At 39.2% G+C, this 12608-nt stretch overlaps 1 protein-coding gene across 1 annotated transcript; it reads right to left on the bottom strand.

Moving 5' to 3' along the window:
• Positions 1-998: 998 nt before the first annotated feature.
• LOC129063140 (calaxin-like) lies at positions 999-7588 on the bottom strand. Its single transcript, XM_054564189.1, has 4 exons — positions 6865-7588; positions 5771-5875; positions 3657-3811; positions 999-1196 (listed from the first exon to the last, which is right to left on the bottom strand). The coding sequence occupies exons 1-4, from the start codon at positions 7043-7045 to the stop codon at positions 999-1001; spliced, it is 639 nt and encodes a 212-aa protein (XP_054420164.1). The 5' UTR covers positions 7046-7588.
• Positions 7589-12608: the final 5020 nt, after the last annotated feature.

The raw sequence follows: 12608 nt of genomic DNA, 5'->3' as shown, positions 1-12608 counted from the left end.
TAAATGGTTACTCCACTTAGTATGTTATTCTAGAGTGTTTCACCCATCAGTCTCTTAAAATGAGAAGTCTGCCTTTCACACATTGCCTTTTACCAACATTTCCAGACAGTAGAAATTTGGGAATAGCCCTGGCTGGGTAGCTCAGTTGGCTGGACTATCATCCCATACATCAAAAGGTGGTGGGTTCAATTCCCAGTCAGGGCACATAACCTAGTTTCCAGGTTTGATCCCCAGTTAGAGCGTGTACAGAAGGCAGCCAATCCATGTCTCTCCTCAAATCAATAAACATATCCTCTGGTAAAGATTTTTTCTAAATGTGGGAATAAACTGGTGGGATAAAAGGGCTGAGATGGCTAAGGATAGTTTAACATCATTCAAGCTCATTCACAAAAATCATTAAATTACCAGAGAATAAAAAATTTCAGAAAAAAGTGTCTTCATATATCATGTTTGCAAAGCATGGTTGATCAAAGGTGGAATTAAAGGAAATGTTAATGAGTCAGATTTTTAGGCTGGCTCTTAGAGCTCAGAAAACCTGGGTCAAATTCAAACATGAAAAAAACCTTTATGGCCACAAAACACTGTAAAGTGCTATATATGTGTCCAAAATTTTTAAAAAATTTATTCTCATTGGCAACATTTGGGTTGAAAGAGATCAAGTTTTCTCCTAGCATTTCTTGCTGAATCCACTCTTTGTATTCACAGTCTGTCCCTTAAGCAAGATCAATATACCCTGGTTTTCTTTGGGAAAATATTAACATACAGGAAATCAGGATGAGTAGAGCTGAAGTTACAAGCTCAATGATAAAAGTCTGTTGAATTTCTTTGGGAAAATATTAACAAACAAGTATTTTAGGAAATCAGGACTTGAGTATAGTTGAGGTTACAAGCTCCAAAAAAAAAAAAAGTCTGGAATATAATTACTTAAATAGTCACTACTGTTTTGGCTCCCACAATACTAGGATGGGGCTAGGTGGGCCCTTCGTGGTTGCCTACACTTACAGGGAGCTGAAGGTAAAGTGTCTAGCAAGTGTTATTTTCAGATCCTTTAATAATGTTCTCTCAACCAATTTGGGCTGTTGGCACTGTACCTTTGCTTCTGGTAAACACTGTCCAAACACCTCCAACAAAAGTCTCTCTTCTTTCACTGCTTTTTCAAAGTCTGCAAAAGATATCTTGCCATCATTGTCATAATCCTAGATGGGAAGATGATTTCGTGATAAATGACTGAGTAGTTTATAACTTTGCATGGAAAATAACCGGCCAGAATGAAAGGTTATACCAAGTAAAACTAAGTTAATATTCTTTAGGCACTACCTACATAAAAAGTGCTTATTGGCCCTGGCTGGGTAGCTCAGTTGATTTTCTCTAATTTTTTGTCTTATTTGTCTACTTAGAGTACAGGGCTCTAAAATGGGTCATCCCAATATGCCTGATTCCTGGTCAGGGCGCATACAAGAATGAACCAATGAGCATAAATAAATGGAACAAAACTGATGTATCTCTCAAATCAATAAATTTTAAAAAAGTATTTAAGGAGGCCACTTAATTCCTATTAACTGAATAGGTATTCCTGGTATTATGGACTGAATGTGCTCCCCCATCCTGAAATTCATGTGTTTTAAACCCCCAATGTGATGATATTTAGAGGTGGGGCTTTTGCAAGGTAATTATGTTTAGATGCAGTCGTGATGTAATTAGTGTTCTTTTAAGTAGAGAAACAGATTAGAGCTCCCTCTCTCTGCTGTGTCAGGACATATTGAGGAGGTAGGTGGCTGCAACCCAGAAAGAGAGCCCTCAGCAGGGAAGTGAATCACCTGGCACCTTGATCTTGGACTTCCCAGTCTCTAGAACTGTGAGGAATAAATTCCTGTTGTGTAAGCCACCCAGTGTATGGTAAGTTTTTTTTTTTTTAAGATTTTTATTTATTTTTAGAGAGGAAGAGAGGGAGAGAAATATCAATATGTGGTTGCATTTCACATGCCCCCCTGCTGGGCATGTGCCCTACACTAGGAATAGAACTGGCGACCCTTTGGTTTGCAGGCCGGCACTCAGTCCACTGAGCCACACCGGCTAGAGCTGGTTATATGCGTGTATATATATACACACATATATATATTTTTTATAGCAGCCCAAGCAGATAAACACCTGAGTTACCTTATATCAAATGTAGCCCTGTACTCTAAGTAGACAAATAAGACAAAAAATTAGAGAAAGCCCAATATTACATTGCTATTTTTGTGATAAAATGAGTGCCATAGGGCAAAAATTCTCAAGCTTGGTTTTCCAAAGTAGAACTTGTTCCTCAAAGGATCTTGTACTTGGAAGCCGATTATGTATTCAATAAAAAGGATAAAAGTCAAGCTCCTCAGTTAAGGAGCAAGGCCCCGGGAGTTAGAGCCCTGACAGTTCCAGGTGGACGAGAGCCATGTAGACCTTTGAGGACGGCATCGAGACAGGTGCAGAGGCACAGGGAGGGAATGCAGAACAGCCCGACCTGAATTACAAGAGTGAGCAGGAGAGTGAGTCGGGAAGGAGAGAGACCTGCCTGGAGTGGGGCATGGATGACAGGGACTGTGGGTGATCAAGTCACGGGGGTAGCGTGTGTGTAGATTATGAATGCCTTTAATGCTTAAATTTGGATTTGATTTGATGGTTTTCTTCACTTCTGACCATAACTAAATCAGGGTTGTTGAAAGTCTAACCTAGAGAAAGGTAGGAATAATTTGTCAGAAGATGTCTCACTCTGTGACATTTCTTTTCAAAAAGGAGGGGGTGGGTTTGGTATGAGGGAATATACTGTCTCTCAAGAAGTCCGCACGGAGCCCTGGCAGGGTCTGGTGAGAACAGTTTCGTGGAAGAGGACCCCCGAGTCTGTGTTAGCTGAGTCTGAGACCCGGCTGTCCACGTCACTCGTTCCTTTCTTGAACTCCAGAGTAACGGGTCCCAGGCTGCCTTAAGGTCACAAATCTCACTGGTACCCAGTTTAGGGTCATGGTTAGAAAAAGGAGAGAAATTACTAGGTCCATAATAAATCAATATTATTGGTTCCATTGAAAGATGAATTCTGCACCCGGTTTTCTAGTGTAACCCTGAGTACACCTATTGGTACTTCAGTTTTCTCACCTGCAAAATTCAGATAATAATTTGTACTTCACGGGGTTATTTTGAGGGTAAAATGAGTTCATATATTAAAGTTCTATGAAGGGCCTGGCATATAGTAAGCACTCTATAAGGAACAACTATTTTTATTATTATGTTGTTTTGTTATAGTTAAGTGTTTAGATGAATTGGAAGGCTAAGGTTATGAAGACAGACTGGAATAGCATCCAGTTTTGTACAAATTAAAGCTGCTGCCTACCCCCCCATTAATTAATGGGACTTTACTGATACTCAAATATTTTAAAATACAAAATTAACATTAATTTGGTATAGCGATTCACTTAATTACCCAGCAATTCCACAGACATTCACTGAGCGCCCGCTATCAGCCAGGCACCGTTCTAGGCAAAGGGTAGAGCAGAGAAAAACAAAGCTCACAAAGCTCCTGCCCTTGTAAAGGTTACATTTATTATGGAGGGAAATAGTTTCTTCATCTTTAGCTTTACTCAACAGCCACTTGACTGGATATAAAGAGTTACAGTTTTTCATCTTACCATTTTCTTCAGTGTTATATCTACCAGCTCTTTTATTCCTTCATCAGCCTCTTCCTCAGATGACAGTTGGTGTAGACTGTTCCTCAACAGGTCAAATATCCCCTCTCGAGAAATGTAACCATCATCACCATTCAAGTAATAAACTTCAAAACAGACTTTTCAAAGCATAAGAAGTTTAAAGACTTGGCTAAGGACAGTTACAGTGTCATTAATCTTAGTTATTTCAATATATAATATAAAAGAATAAAAACAATTTATACAACCTACTATTGTTGGTCTCTAGGGGAGAGATTTTAAAATAAAGCGCCCTTTATTATATTTCTTTCCACAAGAATAAGTACCCCTTGGAATGTGAAAAGAAAGACTTATAACTTCAGGATTTTGAAATAGAGGGTTTAACAATGCTATGAAGCTGCAATAAAGGGTATACATATTTTTAAATCTTTGGTCATATAATACATAGTACATATGTGTATAAAATCTCATCGTTATGATTCTCTTCTTACGCAGAGTACAAAATAAGCACACACATTGCTATGTCACTGACAACATCAGCACGTTTTTGTTGTGAGTCTGTCCTCTTCTTGGGCCTGTCCATCCGCACTGTCCAATATGATCCCTCTCTCCCTGGAGTGACTTGCATCTCATGAACTAAGAGCTATCACAGTTCATCCATTCATCCCCGGGTGACTTACTCAGGTCCCGGGAATACAGCCGTGAAAGAGCGCGCGTGCCTTTTGTAATCCAGTTAAATGTTTTAGCAAAAGCAACAGAAACACGTATAAAACTCCAGAGTTATCAGATTAGCTTTGTCTTTTTGAGTTTCTCCTAATCCGTTGCACACATGAATTTGCATCACAACCTTACTAAAGTGGTATTTTCCCCCAAATTAATATACCTTGAAGTATATATGAAATATTTTTAGGAAGAGAGGTTAGAGGAGGAAAATTTTTTTGACCGTGTGATGCTATTCTATCACGTACAGCTACTTTCAACATCACAACTGCTTTCATCGGGTATTAGAATTACTGCAAGAATTTACATCCAAGAAACTTATCTCTTCACTTTTCAGCAAGACTTTTGAATAGGAATGTGGCAACAAGCTTAAATGGCAACTATATTTAAATGTTATCTGGTAAAAAATTAGACTGAAGAAAATAAAAACAAAACTAGAAACAATAAATGTCAGAAAATTGACAATTTAAAAAAAATATTATCACTTTAAAAATGTGTTTAATTAAGAGATCTTCTCTTGAACATTCCAACTCCGAATTCAAGTGGAAGATAAGGAGGGATAAGACATTTGCTTACGTCCTAAAACACTGTAGTCTTCTCTTAAGCAATTTGACACTAAGCAATGTTTCCTTGAAAACTGCTATTTAAAATTGTTTAAAACTCTCTTTCCAGGATTTCTCACCCCCAAATCCTGGCACCAAAGGTGTAAAACATAGGAAATACACATCACACCAATGCTAAGATGAGGTGAGACCAGACTTATTTCTAGACAGAATTGTGAACGGGGAGGCTTTTGTTTCTCTTCTGCAAGAAGCTCTCTTTATAGTCCTCCCCGCTTTGGGCTTCCGCTGTCCTTCAGCGTTCCCCTCTTTACATTCACCTACACTAACACTGGAGCATTGACATCTGGTGTTTTAATGTGTGTTTTACCTCGTTTTGTGTCTATTTCTAAGACCTTTTTTTAAAAAAAAAAACAAACACGCAATGGCCCTACTGTGATGTGTGTACTGTCCCACATCAAGGTCCATCTGCTGCTGAGCCCAGAGGCAGCCTCTGAAGCCTCCACCTTGCAAGCTGATTAGAGTTGGCACAAGCCCTGACCCTTGGCCTCTGTCACTAGCCTGGGCCTAAGCCAAAGGCCCACCCGGTGAGCTGACAGAGCCAGTGAATGAGGTGTTTGGGGATTAGGGACTAGGGACGCTCCTATGAAATAAGCCACCCATTTCATCTGGTTTTATTTTTTAAAGTTGTCATGAACTATCTTTGCAAGGTTGCTATAAAGAACACTAGTTTTATATTTTTAAAAAATATTAAACATTCACTAAATACCAAACTGGCAGTATATACTGCTAAGCCAGTAACCCATACAGAATCCTTACATTTCAGCTTTTCTTCAAAAGTCCCTCGAAGAAACACTGATAATCCTTCAACCCACTCATTTACGTTTACGCAGTTATCATTGTCTTTGTCAAATGCAAAAAATACTGAAAAAAGAATATATAAGTGTATTATAATTTATAGCTATAATTCAAGAGTATGTATGCATGTATGTAAGAATAGATGTTTAAAAATTTCCTCACAGAGGGGAGAAAAAGGATTTTGCCACAATCTTTCTTGAAAGAGTCAAAATCACTCTTATATGTCCCCCCCAGATTTTTATAGGAAGAGAAGTGTCATTCTCCTCCATGATCAACAATGAGCTTCACTCGCGATATTTTGTAGTTACTGCAAGTCAAGGAGTCCAAAGATGGAGCCAATCAATATGGTTATTTTCATTCTTAAAAAGTGGCAAAATTCTGTTCTAAAGAGTTTGTACAATGCCTAAAGGCAAATCACCAATATAATACATTATTTTAAAATTACCAATGAAATCTTAGTTTATCCCAAAGCGAATAAAATATTATCAACTCTTGGGAGTGGTGGGTATGTTAATTATTTTGATTATGGTTATAGTTTCAAGGGTGTACATATATATGTCAAAACTTCCCAGATTGAACACTAAAAACCTGTTAGTGAAAATGGATCACATTAAATGACTTCCTATTTTACAATAAATAAATGATCTTTGATTTCTTTCAGTATAATGAATATCATTTTTTGGTACTGATACATTTTTCATTTTTATGAGGAAAAAGAAGTCATTTAAAAATGTAGCATATGAATCCATACTCATCGTGATTAAAAGCCACATGCTTATCTTTGAAAAACAACGCTCTCTTAATTAGACCATTACTGGTTACCTCTCAAAGTGGTACAGTTAAGAGATAAGTCCTGGGCAAGTTTATACTAAAAACCATCTTGACAATAAAATCAACTACTGACATGTCAGCACTACCAGAATTGTCTTTTTAGTTTGGCATTAAAACATTCAAAGTCTTTGATGAAAATTAAGTATATACTTGCCATATATTTATATACATATATATGTTTGCCATCTCTGCTTGGCCCATTTCAGTCTATTATGACTTCTTACCCCTATTCATTAGCTTCTCATCCGTCATCCCAAATAAGCTGTGGAGGGCTGTTCGGAATGTATTACGGTCTAGTCCAACATTACCAAATCTCACATCAGCTCTTTCCATCAAGCCATGAAAAAGTATTATCAGACACTCTACTTCACTTTTTGTGACTGTAAAGTGAAAATATAAATACATATGAGTTTCTCATTGAGTTCTCCAATCTAATTAAAAATATTTGACTAAAAAGCTATTTTTCCTATGATGCTAGATGCCCTAGTGAGTTTTAAAGCATGACATGGACTTGTTACTTAAGAGCTTACACAGTTAATACGGGTCTCACTCTGAGAGAGGAGCTGGGCCATTTTCATGGGCATGGACTTGGAATTGGGCCTTGAAGGATGCATAGCATTTTTATGCATCCTCCTGCCTCTAAAGAGGTAGAATGGGGGGAGCCAGCAAGTTGGAAAGAAGTGAAAAATAAGACTGAAGAGAATGGCCTGATGGCCGAGGGTCCTGAATGCCTGGTCAGAGGATTAACATTTATTTTACTGGAAGTGTTTCTCATGGTGTCATCTTTGGACCATCTGTATGAGAGTCAAACCCTTCACCATGGCGTAAACATGCAAATTCCCAGGCCTTGCCCAAGACTTACCTTAGAATCGCTAACAGTGGGCCCAGGAGTTAGCTTTTAAACAAGAGCTATGTTGACTCTTCTATGCCCTAAGACTTGAGAAAGTGGCTGTATTGAAGACACAGGGGGCAGGCTCAGAGTGATGGGGCTTGGGAGGTGGAAATGAGGTCAAAGTGGGGAGCGAGCCTGAGATACTGCCAAAAATCGGTAGGGCTTGGTGACTGATTTTCAAACCAAAACTTTTTAACACTCATATGCCTGGATCTTACTCTAGGCTTAGAAAACTAATGGTAGAGTCAAAAAGTGAATAGGTGATTCTAATGCACCAGCAGGCTCGAGAACTTAGGGATTAGACTTTGTGGGTTGGGCGTACTAGACTTACGCATTTGGGTTCTACTCCCATTCCTGAGAGACTAAATAGCTGAGAGACAGACAAGACATATAGTACCTTATTCTTCAGAATCCTCAGCTAAATAAATTAAGTGTTGTCTGTCCAGATGATCTCAGAGAGTCCTTAAGTTTTTGAAAGTCTAATACTTTGAATCAAAGATTGAGAGAACTAAAAGAGCGGAGAAAGCTGGTTACTACTTTTTCTCTTCCTTGTCCGCCCTCTTTTCTTTCTTTCTTTCTTTCTTTTTTTTTTTTTTTTTGATGGGGATGGTGGGGAGAAAAAAAGTTATTTTAGATGCTGTCTTTGAGATGATTTTAGGTAACCCAAGAGAAATTAATGACAATATATAGCACATATGCCATTTACAACAATAGGGTTTCCACTGTGGTCAAAACAACTTGATTCTTAGGACAATGACTGACAAAACTAAGATAATAAGCAATTACAAAGGTACCTAATAATATTATTTTATGAACTGAATTAGATCCCCAAGCTTCACACTGTAGCTATTAGCCCCGATATATGAAACAAAGGTCTTTTTTAATCCATCTGGTAAGCACTTATTAAGGGTCTTCCATGAACCAGGATACGATTACTCCATGGTTCCTGCCCTCAAAATTGTTTCACTTTGGTGGAGATAAGGAAGTGCAATAAATCATAGTATAAGCACTATGACTGATGGTGGTTGGAGGTGACCCAAAGGAAGGAATTGGGGAGATAGGGGGTAAGTCATTAAGAAAGAGGGGGTGTCGCCAGCTAGGGCCTGCCAAAGGAGTAAGTGTTAGCGGAGGAGAAAGCTTGAATGCACGGAGGCGTGTTCTGAGAGCTGCAGATGGTTTAGTGTTGGCTAAGGGCCTAGCTGCTTACGTTTACAGACAATGGGGGAGCTTCCGGAACAATTTTGGCAGGTTAACTGGATCAGATTTACATCTAAGGAGGATCACTTTGGCAGGTTTTTGAAACTACCTTATGAGTGGTGAATACAGATGTGGCAGGTTATTATTTTCCCAAAGACCATTGAAACAATCTACCACACCCCATATGCTCTTCTTACAATGTGACTTTGATATTTCAGCCTCGGGGAGATGGCGCCCGTCTCCCTCACTTGAAACTAGTACTTTTGTGTCGGTTTCCTTTCAACCAGGTTAAGTGTACAGTGGAAATCAGGTGATGAGACTTTTCAAGGTTACATGGTAGAAAGGGATGCAATTGCTCTGAGGGCAAATACTTGGACTTTATTTTTTTGGGAATATGAAGAAAAAGGAAGCTCCGATATGGATACACTCTACAGAGTGCATTAGTAATAGGCACTTATCCTGCTCAATTCTGATGGAGAATTATTACCTGAGTGGGAATGTTACAGCAAGAGTAGCGTGAATTAAATTGATCCGTGAACAAAGTGAGGGTTAAGCTGCTCTGAGTCACCCAACAAAGCAATCAATCTCCAGTGGGTGACTTTTTCTGAGTTTACCCATCTGGCTCACATGTCATTATATCTACAGCCCTTATCATACACATGGACAAGGAACAATTTGTGATATTTGAGAAGTCATGGATAGTGAGAATGGTGTTGAGATGCTGGAGATTGACCCAGGTTATTCAATTTCTTAGTTTAGAATAATTTTAGATTTAAAAGGCATGCATTGAGAGTTCCCATGAACTCTTCACTGTTTCCCCCTGATGTTGACAGCTTACATAACCATGGGACATCTGGCAAAAGTAATACACTAACTCAGGCACATTATCAACTAAATTACAGCTTTACCAGGTTCCCCACTAATGTTCTGCTTTTTTATTCCAGGATTCCTTTGGCTGTCACGTTTCCTCCAATCTGAGTTTTCCGTGTTCCTTGCTTTTCACGACCTTTTTTTAAGAATGTTCCTTAATTTAGTTTTGTCTAATATTCTTCTCATAATTAGACTGTGGTTATGTGTTTTGGGGAAGACTACAAGATAAAGTGCAATTCTTGTCATCACACTTCAGGGACATACATGCAGTCTCAATTACTTGGTTTCTCCATAGTAATTACTGTTTTCCTTTTCCACAATCTAGTCTTTACAGTCCAGTCTCTCAAAGAAAAGGGAGTGAGGTGCCACTAACTTGGAACAGGGTGTCTATGCTATGATTCAGAATTCTTTCGTAAGATGTCTCTTTCCCATTTATTATGTCACTATGGTGTTACATGCAGTTTATAGCAATACTGTTACTTTGTTCTCAAATTGCTCCAGCTCCGCCATTGGGAGTTTTCAGGCTGGTTCCTATCTTGCATGTCCCCATCCTTCTGCTTTTTCCACACTTCCTTGCTTTCTGGCACTACGTGCCAGGCTCATTGGTATCATCCCTGTGAGACAACAAGAAAAAGATTCTTGGTCTCTGCCTCCAGAGCCGAGCTCCTAAAACCTTTGTGGTTTTCTAAGTGACATGTGCACTAGGAGCATCTTTTTTGCCTTTGGCTCAAGTTGTGGACAAAGCTCCTAAATCCCTTAGAAATTTCCTGGGTGATAGGAATGTCTTTTGTTCTCATGAGGTGACTGTTGGTGGCTCCTGGTCATGGAAAGACGAGGCCATGATTAAAACACTGGAACTTTGAGCCCCACCCACCATCCTTCAGAGGCGCTAGAAATCGAATTAATTAATGGTCATTCCCATGTGATGAAGTCTCCATGAAAACTGTCAAAATACAGGGTTTGGGGACATTCTGTGCTGGTGAACACAAAGGTGCTTAAAAGCAAGCAAAGCAGCTCTGCATTCCTCCCCTCATGCCCTTGTTCCTTGCATCTCTTCCATCTGGCTATTCCTGACTGTATCTTTTTATAGTAAATTGTTCATCTAGGAAGTAAACTGTTTCTGTAAGTTTCTGTGAGCCACTCTAGCAAATTAATTGAATCCCAGGAAGGGGTTGTGGGAACCTTAGATTTACAACCAGCTGGTCAGAATCTGTGGCACAGGGAATCACCTGGACTTGTAATTGGCATGTGAAGTGGGGGAGGCAGCACTGAACTCTTAACCTGTGAGATCTCCTCTCTCCAGGTAGCGTCAGAGAATTCCTACTAGGGAGAAACCTCAACAGTAGAAGTGACAGACGCGCATGTGTGGCACTCGTGTCAAAGAGAAACAGAAAGTAGCGCAGGCTTTTCCTCTACACTCTTTAGCTACTCTGTCAAGGAATCCTGTTATTGTTTTTAAATTGGACATTGCTATTTCAAAACCAAGGTTTAGGTACCTGGTGTGCCTGTGGCTACTGGGGTATTAATATCCCTAAACCCTCTCAGCAGACATAGCTAGGAAGTATGTCTACTAACCTATGTAGGCACACCCACTGTATGTCTCACAAATGAAGTGAAACCAAATACCGGACTAGTGGGCCTGGAGGTGGCCCTGGGCTAAGTGCCAGAAGGAACGATTGCATTAAAAACTCATGAACATTCTGGGGAGGAGACTCATGAATTCAAAAGGGCAAGTCACGCTAGATTTATTTCTCCTCTTGGTAGGAGTGGAACAGAGAAATGCAGTACACAAAGTATTTCGATTTTAACAGGCACGTGACAGAATTTCTTACCATTATAATATTAGTACCTACTCAGTAGCCTACAGAGCAGATGGTTGGCTCTCAAATGTTCACTAAATAATCATCAACCACTTGGAAATTGGAGAAGTTACAGAATATGCTGGATGAGTCAGTAGCATCTACATGCCAAAATGATCAGCTGAATCAGACAACATGAAATCACTAGAGGTTTGAAAATTCTTCACACAGGTCCTTAAAAAAACGTTCATGTATCTATTTAAGTGAAAAATTATGGTACAACAATGCATGTGAAAGACTGGGTCAATTTCCAACTTACTATCAATTGAAACTGACATTAGGCTGACAAAGTTAGTTTCACCTGGAAAAGACGATTCTGGTCAGGAATTTAGTGTCTGGGTGTCTGGCCCCACTTCCAGAGTTTTATATATACCTAGGGTGGTACCCAGGTACCCACATTTTCTTTTTCCTTCTTTTTTCTTTACAGAGGGGAGAAGGGAGGGAGGAGAGAGAGAACATTGATGGGTTGCCTCTTGTATGCACCCTGACTGGATACCCCAACCAGGCACAGTGAGATGCATAGAAAGGTGGAACCTAACAAGGGAGGACACACAAGTGAAAGTGGAAGTGCCCAATAAGGAGGCTGTAAAAGTGGCCGAAGGAAACGTAACTTCCTCAAATTCTAAAAACACCCTCAAAATTGTTAAGATAGTATGTGGTCATGCCTGACAAAAAAACCATTCACAAGATTGTTTTTTAAGGTCAGGGCAAGGAACCCCCAAATCTGTTACATTAGTTTTAATCAACACTTGCCATGTTTAAAGCACCATGCTGTTTCAACATCCATAGTATCTTATGTATCTCTCTCAATCCGCTGAGGTAGAGCAATCATCTGCTTCTATGGATTTTGTGCCAGGAACTCAGGGAACTGTCAAAGTAAACCTTTGTATTTTGAAATCTTATTAAATTTTGTATTATAATAAAATCAGTCCTTGGTTGGCAGATAGTCCTTTGGCACTTATGTGCCAAATTCTCAAGCTTTTTCCCACATACACAAATATATTTTAGGAAACCTGATAATTATTTTCAGCACAAGTGCAGGGATAATTGTTCACCTGTTATCTTTTACAGTAACCAAAATATACAGAAAACAAAGGAACTCTATTTTGAAAGTTCCAAAGCACTTGTTAATGTCCAACTAGTATGTCTA

Source organism: Pteronotus mesoamericanus, unplaced genomic scaffold, assembly GCF_021234165.1.
Source record: "Pteronotus mesoamericanus isolate MK-2021 breed Mesoamerican mustached bat unplaced genomic scaffold, CSHL_Meso_final scaffold_85, whole genome shotgun sequence".
NCBI classification, from domain to species: Eukaryota; Metazoa; Chordata; class Mammalia; order Chiroptera; family Mormoopidae; genus Pteronotus; species Pteronotus mesoamericanus.
Note: the sequence above shows the minus strand (reverse complement) of the source record. Positions and strands in the feature narration are given on the sequence as shown.